Source organism: Cydia pomonella, chromosome 13 (genome assembly GCF_033807575.1).
Source record: "Cydia pomonella isolate Wapato2018A chromosome 13, ilCydPomo1, whole genome shotgun sequence".
NCBI lineage: Eukaryota > Metazoa > Arthropoda > Insecta > Lepidoptera > Tortricidae > Cydia > Cydia pomonella.
Window position 1 is genome coordinate 15716192 of NC_084715.1, and position 12550 is coordinate 15728741.

Here is a 12550-nt window from a genome sequence, read left to right on the forward strand (position 1 = left end):
ATAGTTGTCTCATTATTCGTCTGAGGTGCTAGTAAAATAGTTATTTGTGCAATAAGAGAGCAATAGTTAGTCTTTGTTTCGAGTGTTAAGTATGGTCCCTCGCTACGCACAAAGTTTATGTTTGACTTGACCCAATGGATGACATTAAAATAACATGTCGCGCGAGTGACTAAAAAGACGTGAGTGTAATCCGTAGAATTATTTTAATGTTAGTATGTCTCACGACAGTTTAAATTCGATTCTTGCGATAAAGTTTAAATAAATATATAAATATTCTAAATTAGACTCACTGGCGTTGTCTTCATTTCATTTCATTTATTTTGATAACGACCTTCATTGATGTCTTTTTAAAAACTTAATTTAGATTATGGTACATGACAGTGTCATTACTTTGTTGACTGCTGATGACATGTAAAGATCCTAAATAATCCACCAATAAGTAATCAAATTTCAGGGCTTTTTGAAACAGCCGCGCCATGGCAACAACCAGAAGGTAGATAACGATGAGTGCTTGTTACGCGCTACCGTTAACGCACGTCTTCTCAAAGCGGATGCTATGCGCGTAGTTCGGACAAGGACCCTTTGACGAAATAACTCTTGCCGTCTTTTTACAAGGCTTGAGGATTTACAAGGTATATTCACATTAAAGTTCTCAAATCCACTATTCTGTCGTTTTTGATTGTACGTTTATTCACGTACATTCACCGACGTGAATTCTTCTTCTTCGTTTTTTACGTTGTCTTGTTTTTTGTCCTCAAAAAAGTGACGTAGTGTAGATTTTTGTATAGGTGATTTTTAGTTTCGATTTTTTCCCAAGTAAAACAATCTCCGGCCATAAAGACATCCATAGCACTCGATTTTATTTATTTATTCGATAGAAGACACCACCAATACAAGCGTGACAGAGTGGTCAGAAACAAGACAACGAAAACAATTTTGACCCACGTATCTAAGGGATAAGTTACGACCCTGCACTTGCACTACATTGTTTATTCAGTTCAGTTCATATAATTGCCACAAAGTCTACTCGCCAAATAGCTACAAAACTAGAGTGTATAAATCTGGCTTCAGTTTAATCAGGAAAAGTCGTGTTATCAGCAAAAAATCTCAACACAAGTGTTACTTTTTTTAAATATTTGATTGCAGATTTATTGGCATCAATGAAATGCTCTCACAATGTGCTGCATATTTACGTGGATGGCCTGGTGCTTCGATGCATCACACAGGTAAATTGTATTGAATATAGAAACTTCTTGAATACGATACTGAATTATTCACTTCAATAATCCTTTAAAATATTTGTTCTATGTTCAGCCATTTTAAAAGCCAAGTTTTAAGTCCAAAATCATAGCATGCAGTTTTTTTAATGCTTTGGTCACGGAATGCACAATTCGAGCGTCACGAGTGTGCACGCTCGCCGACTGCCATACATTTGTGGCATCAACGTGCACGCTCCTGATGCTCTGAGTGCGCGTTTCGTGGCACTCGAGTAAAATTCTTAAGAAAAAATCTTGTTCAGGGTCGTGGTTTTCATCATGGCGTGCCTCATCAGCTCGTCTGTCTGTTGCTTGCTACTCACAGCTTCACTAGCAGGCGTTGCCATGGGTTATAATTACTCATTAGCTGAGTACATCGACCTCAAAGGTAAGATAGTAAATAGTTTGTATAAAAAGAACTTATCTGAGAAATTTCACGATATCATTGTGCATCAATAAATAAACTTGCTAACAATATATTCAGTTGATCAGTATCTTCCTCCTAGATCTAGATCCTGTCTGTTTGTGCCTGCGCGATTCAAACCCACATTTATAGATACCCAAATATGTCAAAAATGTGCTGTTAGTATAAGCAATCCATGGAATTGCTCAATTATGCTCCGGCAATTGTACGTTTCATGCCGGAATATAGACCCTAATGATTTGCGGTAGGTATGCGTTTCATTAGTTAGAGAAATAAAAATGATTGGAGCAGAACGATTGATATTGAGATGATCCGAACTATGCTGAGTTCCAATCACTAATATGGTCGCAGCAGACTATAAATTTAAAAAAGTGTCGTTTATTTTTGGGTTTTGTATGCCGGATGGCATTCACACAAAATTATGTTGTTGGTAGCTGAGCGAACTGTGAACTTAGATAAAGTGAAATATTTATTAACTTAATTACTTTTTTTTTCAGAGACTAACATCTCCGTGTACATCAAGCGAGGTGTTTACGATGACGAGATAGCTGATGACTTCGACTGGAGACGATCGGGCGGTGCAGAACCAAGTATTGCTCTCAAGGACGCCGGTGGCCGTACGTTGATATTTTAATTACGAGTATATGATTAAGTATTTTTACTACAGGTAAATATTCATGACTCCATACACATATTATTTCTAAACAGAAAATATTTATGTTTACGTTACCCGATCACGACAAATTCTGTGTCAATTCAATATAACAATTTTGAATACATAATTTTGCTGAAGCCCCGGATAAACACAATGGCAAAGCAACGACTCAGTATTCATAACATCACACAGTGCAAAAGAACGACAAGGACAACTACCTACATGAGATATTGTAATATTTTTTTCTTCTTCTGGAATACTCAAATAATATTGTACATTGCTTTACAAAATCTTGACAGAGAGAATATCACCCGGAGTTCAACAAGACGAGCAGCCACTAGCGGCCGGTCGTCGCCGATCGGACAACTCCATATTTGAGTCGGAAGCACAAAACAAATACGAAGGCAGCCTCATGCGGCTCACGTCTCCACCGGCTGGAGACGCTGTACGAAGATTTGAACCTCCAGCGCCACCATATACCACCAGTCCCTCAACGACTCTGAATAAAGTCGATGCATTGCTGCAAGTAAGTGGTACTAAAGGGGTACAAGCAAAAGTCTTTCGGCAGTGCAACTAAATACTTGTTTAAATGTTTAATATTGCTATAAAAATACTTTCAAGGGAGCTTATTTAGTAGAACAAAATAAGATAGAGTAATTAATATTGGCCAGCATAGTTGATTTTGGTTTTCATAAATTAACATGATATAAGTTCAAAGGACACTTTTACTTATTTTTATTTCTATTTTTCAAGATACTTTTTACATTTTTCTTCTTACTAGGTTGCCGACAGCTTGCCAGGCGGTTCGGTGGAACGATTGAAAGCTATACAAGCGGCTGCAAGGCATCATGAAGCTCGAAAAATTGAATTGGTAAGATGACGCTCCACAGACGAATGAATAGATATATTCAAGATAAATTAGTAAGCTATTTTTACCCAATACTCATTTTTATTTCAAGGCTACCGCTAAGATTCCCGAGGATCCGTTAGATCGAGTAAAGGCTATAGAAGCTAATGCTCAAATACATAATGCCAGGAGGAGCGACCCGGTATGTTTTAAAAACGACGCAAAGACAACTTCCATCAGGCACCACAGACGTATCATCCACAGACGTATTTAAATATTTTCTGGTATTTCAAAATTTGCTTGGGTTGTAACAACAACTACTGTTCAAATCCTGGTCTGATCATAAATACATGAAATATCTTCCAACTGTTTGTTTAGATTAGCGAAGTTTAATATATTTGAGCCTAATCACACATCCTAGAGCACATTGGCAATCGCTTATACAGGGTGCTCACGAGGTACCCGAAACCACGCATTTTTGACGCCAAAATAAGTTTAGGTAATGAGTTTAGGTCTATTTCGCCAAAAACAGTTAATTTTTGTTTTATATTTTCGATTTTTTATTATTATATTGGTAAAACTGTCGCTAAAAATAAATTTTTACCTTCTTTTTCGCTAAACCTAGTTTTTGCAAAGTGTTACTTGCCACTTTTTGACATTTATCAATAAGAATATTTAGACTAGTTCAGTGGGCGAAACTAATCCTTTCGGGCATTCTCGGCTCCGTTCGGTTCAACATTGCTACGAGCAATTATTGGGGTTGGCACAAGTTGACGTCACTTTGCGTGCACAACCACAAATAAGATAATGGATAATGGAATGGATGGAGTTGAATTTTGACAACCCTAAATAGCCGTAAGGGATAGAGCTATACATTAGGAATGCCGTCCCATGATTCGTCCCAAAAGCGCTGTCAAACTTCGGTTTCGTAGGAAGTTTCTTTTCGTTACGGTCTTCGGTCTATTACTTATTCTGTAACTTGGTTAGGTCCCATAGAGGCAACATCGCCATCAAAAAGGCGTTTTGCACTATGTAACAATAAGTGTGTGTTTATATTTTTGGTATTAAATCTGAAAATAGGCTACTTCCAGAATAGTTCACAGGACATTTTAGTTATGTATAGGATATGATCAGGAATACTGAATACACTGTTTAATCTTTCGGATTCCTCGTTAGCACCGTGTATAGGTAGAAAACGCCTCATTAAAACTTTAATAATGCATAGAAATTACGAGGAGGCTTTTTGGATTATATTTTAATTTTCGATATCCATTTGTCGATAAATGATTGCCATCTTGGCTACGCCTATGCACAGATGTACATATATTTTGGTTGGATTCAAAATAAATTTTGACCATATTAAGAAGCTTAAATGTTTTTTGTTGTTTTTATTTTTTAGACCACAACGACGGATAAGTACGCCAAATATTTCGGTCAGTTAGCGATGCACCCCGGTTTCCCAGGCTCCGGTTTAAGCGCCAGGAAGTTTATGGAGAGTCGAGATAAGGATATCAAGGAGACAATCCCGCCTAATCGTTTTAGAGACGCTGTGTTCCAAGGGGATCTTTCAGGCTGGCCTACAGCGGGTACGTAGGTTCCTAGGTTCTACTTTAGGTTCTAGGATGTTTACAGAGAGTAGCAGTCATGGCATAATGTAGACAAACCCGGCTAATCGTTTAAGAAACGCTGTGTTCCAGGAGAAACTTTCAGACTGGCCTTCAGCGGGTAAGTAGATTTCTAGGTTGTAAACAAGCTAAGCATAAAGTGGTCACTCCATACATCAGTTTTCTTACCAAAACGCTTATTATTTTCGTATAGCCGACATCTAGCGCCAAGTAGCGGATTTATCAGTACTGCTACTTGACAATAGATATAGACTTCTCGATCGTCACGATATCTATTGTCGTCGATACGTTTTGTTAAGAAAACTGATATATGGAGTGAGCACTCTATGCTTACTTATTTCTCTTTGGTGCTGCTTTATGTACCATCAGCCGTAAAAGTGCATGGCAAATTTATCAATGATTAAATTCATAATTTCTCAATTGTAGGTACCTATCTAGACTATGCTCTAACTTAGCAGGCTATAGCAAGACAAATCTGCATAAATATTTATGACACAAGAACAACGCTGGCTTTTAGCTGAGCATTATGCTGAGTTAGGTCCATTTCGTGATGCGCGCCTAATATCCTATTTCTCTGCTTTTTTTACCTATACATGTTCATACATGTTTAATTTTCTGATCGTCACGATCGCCTTTTATGTTTATCTTTACAGAGTTTTCATTATAATTTCAATTTACAGAACCTTCTAGATCGTCTTCCGAAAATTTCTTCGACTACGAAGTTAGCTACAAGTCTCCAGTACTAACACCGCCAACCATAAGGCCTTTACTCGTTCGTCCGTTAGAAAATAAAATGCAGCAGATTATGTGGGACATGAAGCCGAAAGTAGAAAGTCCGATTAAAATAACCCAAACTGATTTCAAGGATTTCGGGAATGATAAGTAAGCAACAAATATTTTAAGTTATTCTACTATAGATCGTGCCATTCACGACGGCGCGTGCCTTGACTCGTAACGTCATGTTATTAAAGGTTGGATTTGACAAAATCTACGCATCATCCTGGATGACACGAACTATAGAATCAGTTTGTTATGTAGGTTTGTTGGATCAGAAAGTTATTGATTATAATGGAGGGGTAAAGTCTAAGATAAAAACCTGCCCCCTAATTCGACAGCCGCACCAGATTGGCGAATTGGCGATGTACTGCGCCATATGTTTTGTGATCTGAATTGTCAAACATCAACTTTTGACACCAGAGCTACCGCATAATATATGGAATGCATGGAGTCATACACTACAGCACCATCTTCCCATCTATATGACCTGTAAATTTGGAGGCACGAATTTTTTTAGACATTCCAGATCTTATATAATATAATGTATCTTTGGTTTGGATATTTATTCCTCTAAGAATGATATTAAGTGTGTAGCAAGAGTTTGTAAATTTACGACTCGTCGCGTATGATCACCTGTCTGACGCTAACCACTAAAAGTAATGAAGAAATATATACACGAAGAAAATAAACAACTACTTGTACTTAAACTTCATGAGTTGCAATACTTATTTCTTACAAAACTTACTTTAGTTAATAGAATTGAGAGCTTTTAAAATTTAACGCGTTTAACTTTTCAGTTCTATTAAATTGAAAGATATGGTGCCCAAACGAGGAAAGATGTACAGTGACTACGATGACTCTCATGGATTACCTATTCGAAGGAAAAGAAGCGGTAGGAAAGTTAATGTGAAAGAATCAGGTTTTATTTCATCCTTAATAACTAAAACGACTCATGACACTTACCTGCATACCAAGGCCATAGAAGAGGAGTTGGAGATATCTACGATTACTGAAGATACGTTACTAAATGACTTTATACAAAAATCATCAGCAGAATCCACAAAAACTAAACTAAATAATTTGAAAAGTACTAACTCTAGTCATAACTCTCAAGCGATGATTGTAGAAGCTGATCATGACAGCGATGTTTTCGTTAAACTTTCAAAAATAAATAGCTTGGAACATTTAACCTCTACCTGGAAAACGAAATACGTAAATTCCAAGCCTACGAAGCGGAAGAAAAAATTAGAAGGCTACGCATATAAAATCCTCGGAAATAAACAAACGGAATCTTTTTGGTGGAGATTTTCTGACGGCGTCTCTGAGCAATGGAATAGAATAATTTTGTATCTTCATAAAAGAAATTCTCCAATATTGGATCATTTTCGGAATCCGAAGACATCAGATAATAACGATTCGAATAGTTTCGATAGCAAGAAAAGTACCATTATTAACAAGTTGGTTGCCATATCGACCAAGAAACCAGTAGAAAGGAATCAATTTCATATAACTGAAACTAATACGAGAACAAATCTTGATATTTGACTAGATATTTCGAGTTATTATAAAAATAAACCGATACTAGTTTTACCGTGTTGTCTATGTATCGTTTATTTGTTTTGTGATGATAATAAAGGTATCGGTGTACGCGAAGTAACAACCAACTTGTTTTATTGCCGGTTTACGATTGTGTAGAAAATTAATACGATCGCAAAAGTTACTACGTTAATAAAATAATTTATTACTTATGCAAGCAGACTAATTTTAGTATTTTCTTGCTGATCGAACGTGTTGCAAGTAAATTCATCCAAATTAAGTAGGTTACTATTTCAGTCCAAAAAAATACATTGATAAGATTGTCATAAGGTCAATACGGATAAGTGTAGCTGCGGGATAAGTGTGGCTGGTCTACACATTGGAACCTGTTTACAAGTTGATAAGTGCTTATTGCGAGTTCATATATTTGCTACGTATGGCAGAGAATGATCATAATCATTTATAGTATAATATTAATATTAGATGTCGATTATTTACAAAAAGTATTGAATAACAATTAATTATGAAAAAAATAAAAATGAATAATATATTAATCAATTATAATATAGATACTCATAACTAACTAACTAACTAACTAGTAACTCATAATTTAAGCTTTCATAAATTCGTCAATGCTATAAAATGTGTGCTCGATAAGCCAAATTTTTTTTTATACCACGACGATGGCAAGCAAGCATACGGCTCGCCTTATGGTAAGCAGTCACCGTAGCCTATGGACGCCTGCAACTCCAGAGGTGTTACATGCGCGTTGCCGACCCTTTAAAAATCTGAACACTCCTTTTTTGAAGAACCTCATACTGTAGACCCTCGGGAAAAGCTAGTGAAGGAGCCAAGGTGATTGACACTGGCCACTTGTTAAACAACTTAGGGCACATAACGGGATAAATAATAGTACTACCGGACAGAAATGACACTTCCTACAAAACCGAAGTTTGACAGCAATTCAGACGACCTGTCTGGCCTAGTGGGTAGTAACCCTGCCTATGAAGCCGATGGTCCCGGGTTCAAATCCTGATAAGGGCATTTATTCATGTGATGAGCATGGATATTTGTTCCTAAGTCATGGGTGTTTTCTATGTATTTAAGTATTTATAAATATTTATATATTATATATATCGTTGTCTAAATACCCTCAATACAAGCCTTATTGAGCTTACTGTGGGACTAGGTCAATTTGTGTAATAATGTCCTATAATATTTATTTATTTATTCAGGAACGAATCATGTTGTCCTTTTCTAATGTTCTATTTAGGGTTGTCAAGTTTGCGCGCTGCCAACGTCAAGTAACGCCACAGACTACATACTAATTAAGTTTTGCCAACGCCGAGCCGAACGGAACCGAGAGCGCCCGAAAGATCCAGTGTTTGCGTTTAGTAGCAAATGCATGAACTCGCAATTGACACTAATAAACAGGCCCCACTATAAAGGCCAGTCATACTTATCCCGCAGCCACACTTGCCCATATTTACCTTATAGGGCTTATTATTACACATTTTTTAAAGCTTTTATTTAGTTTCACCTGTCCCGTTATTTAAATCCTGAAAGCTAAATTAGTACTTCTCATGCATATAAGTAAGTTGGGTAACAATGCAATATTATGGTATCATCGAGCTGATCCGACGATAGACAGTAGCCACAGGAGGTAGTCATAGGAACTATGTGTTGAAACGACGGAAACTTATTAAATGTTAAAAGAGTTTCTTAGAATTGTCTTGAAAATTATTAATTGGCTGTTGAAAGAAAAGTACAGTCAGCGATAAAAGCTTGTATCAAAAATGAAATCATTGACAAAAAACTTGTTTACTTTTACGCCCTGACTAGCTTGGATCAACATCATTGTTATTTCACCGACAAGCATATTAAGTAACAGAACCATGCATTGTGATTTACGATATTCATAGTCACATGTTGAAAATTACTTACTCTGTGTCCAGTTTTCAGCTTTTAAAAAAATCAACAGAATTCATTCTGAATTCATACAAATAAAATAACTGTATCTCTAGTAAATAAGCAAGTGAAAATGGCAAGGTTGTTGTGTCCGATGTTCATTTTCAGAGATAACACAGTTCTGCAAACTTGCATTGCCTGTTTGCTAATTAAGTTGATGTTTGTACGTCGGGGAAACTATTTATTTACCTACTATTTACTTTCATGGTTTATGTTTAATTACGGTAATATCGTTTTCGTTCTGTGAATTTAGTCACCATTTTGTACTATTGCACTTTCAAAGTTGTTTACCTATATAGATAATGTAGATATGGTACGTTAGGGAGACGCACACAACAACGACTGATAAAAATTGCCACCTTCATTTTCAATTTTAACTTTTTTCCTCTCTGCAAATGTCGAGACCTATTTGTCTTCAATATGATCTTTTTTTCCACTTACCAAATGTTGTACGCTGAATTATTATATTAGAAATATTGTATACACTTCCCGTTGAGTTTTACCCACATTTGATGACAATGATTGATTTACCATTCGATGACAATGATTACCGTCATACCCAGACAATTAAAGTGAGTTCAACAAATAACTGGTAGATACAGAAAGTCAACTGAAAGGACCATTTGTCGTAATTTAACTTGTGTGAAACTAATAAGACGGCAGAACTCCAGTAATGGCCGCCAGTGTCTGAGGACATACATCTTTAACTTTCCGGCTGCAGACAGTTTAGCCACCCGAGAAACATTACTTCTCCATTGCGAAGTTGGGTGCCCACCTCAATTAACTTTGTGTCGATGCAGAAAAGAATTGTAAAATCTGTCATTCTTGTTAAATAGTCACATATATGTTTATTATTCTTTAACTAATTAAAGGATAATAAGCATTTATTTAACTAGTATATCTGATAAATATTTAAAATTATTCTAGAGACCACACGTAAATTATTCTGACTCTGTAGCCTTACCACGTGCTTACACTGACGTGACACTGACATATGCATCTCACTCGTCGTACTCGCATATTAGTGCAAGCGAGATGTTAAGAAAGTAAGTTACGCAGACGTTAGCGAATACGTTGATGTTTTATTTTTTATTTATTTGTATAGTCTTTGTTGAGTCAATCGGTCCTTGCTAGAATTACGGGCGACCGGTTGCTCTTTGTTTCGTAGGTACTGTCTATAGTTGTGGTTATTGATGGTTATAATATAATAGTTATGTTGGTGTCACGTTAATGTGACAATTCGTGGTAGGAACCAAAAACGGCAACTTTTCGTTTTTTCAACTTTAGGTTTGACTGGGTAACAACATGTCACGTAATGACAGCGACATTTTTAAATTAGCGTCATTTTTTAGTAAGCAAAAAACCCAAGTCCTAGAATCAACTAATAAGTGGACCAAAAGTTTCTCCTTATCCACGCATCTGTGCATTTAGTGTTAATACTCCTTGTTAATCGCATACCCCTAAATTTTCAACGTTTGTGCAGAGCAGCACACAGCTCTCATTTTCCCTGAATCAAGCCGGGTCTTATTTCGGCAGGGTTAATGGTAGCTCTGAGCCCATAGTCTTGTTATCACAATATTCGCAGGCTGCCGACTTTGCCGAATAGCCTGTTTAACCTGACACAGCCAATCTGTGTTTGTTTTGTAAGCTTGTTAGCTGGATTAATACGAGTATAAAGCTTCAACTATCAAGTGTTAAAATTTGTGATGCAGAAAAAATATTTAGTTTGTATTTTGAAACCCTTGAACCAATGTGACAGTAATGAACTAATGAATTTAAATGACAATTTTTTAAACCCTTGTAGTGGTAAGGATTGAATATGTTCTTCATCGTCAATATTTTAAGTTTAATTTAGTAACGAAAATAAATCTTAATAGTTCCGACAACTCAAAAATGAAGCATGGTACCTGAAAAGTCCTCTATTATATAATTAAATGAACTAAATTGACGTGTCAAGCTAAGACAGTAGATTTAGCTTTTTCGCATTTACCTAAATACCCAGAATACCTACTGAGTTTTAAAATACTGTTTTAATATTGTTCCATATATGTTTATTTTTCGATGACATGTATTTACAATTGAATTACGCATTTTTTTGTTTTTACCTAAGCCATATGACTAAATATAACACTGAAAAGTCAATGCCAGTGAGATCACCTAGATCAATAAACATGAAACTGCAATATTTGTAGCACATTTAAATCTAGTTTACTAATGTGCGGAGACTCTAAATTACTTTGAAAACACTAGATATCAACAATATTCAATTAATTATATTTTAGCCTTTACGAAATACAAAGCTAGATGGCAATTATATATTATACATTATATACTAGAAATACTAGAAAAAGTATATATGAAGGCTAGAACCGCCACAAATTTACAAGTACCTATACATATATTGCACTAGCCCTAATTAAGCAAGTGCGCACGACCTGATACGTCTGTTATCTATGATATCTAATTAGAATGATTTATTTGCATCAAATATGGTAAGCACAAAAAGATGTTACAATTTTGCATGGTTTCACATATTTTAACAGCTTCTAACGTCTAACATGCAAATATTCATCATCTTTATCATTATCTCATTAACAGCAGACATTTTCAATACAAGCAGAGTAAGTTTCCAAAAACATATCCTTGAAATGTTAGCTGAGAAAACTTAATATCTTTGTGCAATTTGTTTCATTGTCATCTAGTCGCTGGAGAGCGTTAGGTGTAGTTTAATTTACTGTAGCATTACCTTATCTATATTATATTATGTATAGTTCTTAGTGAGAGCGTTTTAGGAGGTAGGTGCACGTCTATTGCACTGTATAACTTATCATTAATACTATTATTGTACTTGCTTCTGTTGTTTCTCCTATAAAGAAAAAAAAACATTTTAAAGTAATTAATCAACAAATACGAAGGTTCTATTAAAATATGTTTGTTGTCAAAAACGTTACATATAATGTTATTTATGAGAAATATTGTCATTCATTCATTTAACTTTGATTGTTTTTCTTCACCTGGAACTAACTTCGTTCGAGATGAGTTCAAGCTGCCTGGCATCGCGAAACTTGTTTAATTAAAGCAAATAGGTCTTTACGAAGTTTAATTAGTCTGACGAATATTTGAAGGCAGCGTCTTTAAGACAATCTGTAAAATCTGAGGCACGGAAACACGAATGACGATTTTGATCACAATATTATCATTATCGAGATTCGCGCTTGATAAAATTAGAGCAAAGTTATTACTTGTCTATTTATTATATAAATTTAATTAGAAATTCGAATTCCAGATAGAATTTATAAAGGCAAACACTCGCTGGATACAAAAAAAAAACTGATTTTTATTTATCATCGGTGCTACATAAACTACACCATTTTCAAAAAATCTTCATCCAACAAAAAAATTTTTTTTTCGTCAGTCCGAAAATCCCTGCTTAAAGAATTACAGCTTTCTTTTTCGCTCACT

At 35.6% G+C, this 12550-nt stretch overlaps 2 protein-coding genes across 2 annotated transcripts in view; one reads left to right on the forward strand and one right to left on the reverse strand.

Annotated features, from left to right (window-relative positions):
- The window catches only part of LOC133524382 (beta-3 adrenergic receptor-like), a 138584-nt gene that overhangs the window by 14099 nt on the left and 111935 nt on the right, over positions 1 to 12550 (reverse strand). The gene's annotated exons all lie outside the window — the stretch shown is intronic.
- Positions 290 to 7244, forward strand: LOC133524381 (uncharacterized). The gene is made up of 10 exons (XM_061860361.1): positions 290 to 632; positions 1147 to 1226; positions 1520 to 1644; positions 2178 to 2297; positions 2635 to 2861; positions 3117 to 3206; positions 3295 to 3384; positions 4582 to 4768; positions 5488 to 5689; positions 6382 to 7244. The coding sequence occupies exons 2-10, from the start codon at positions 1177 to 1179 to the stop codon at positions 7127 to 7129; spliced, it is 1839 nt and encodes a 612-aa protein (XP_061716345.1). The 5' UTR covers positions 290 to 632; positions 1147 to 1176; the 3' UTR covers positions 7130 to 7244.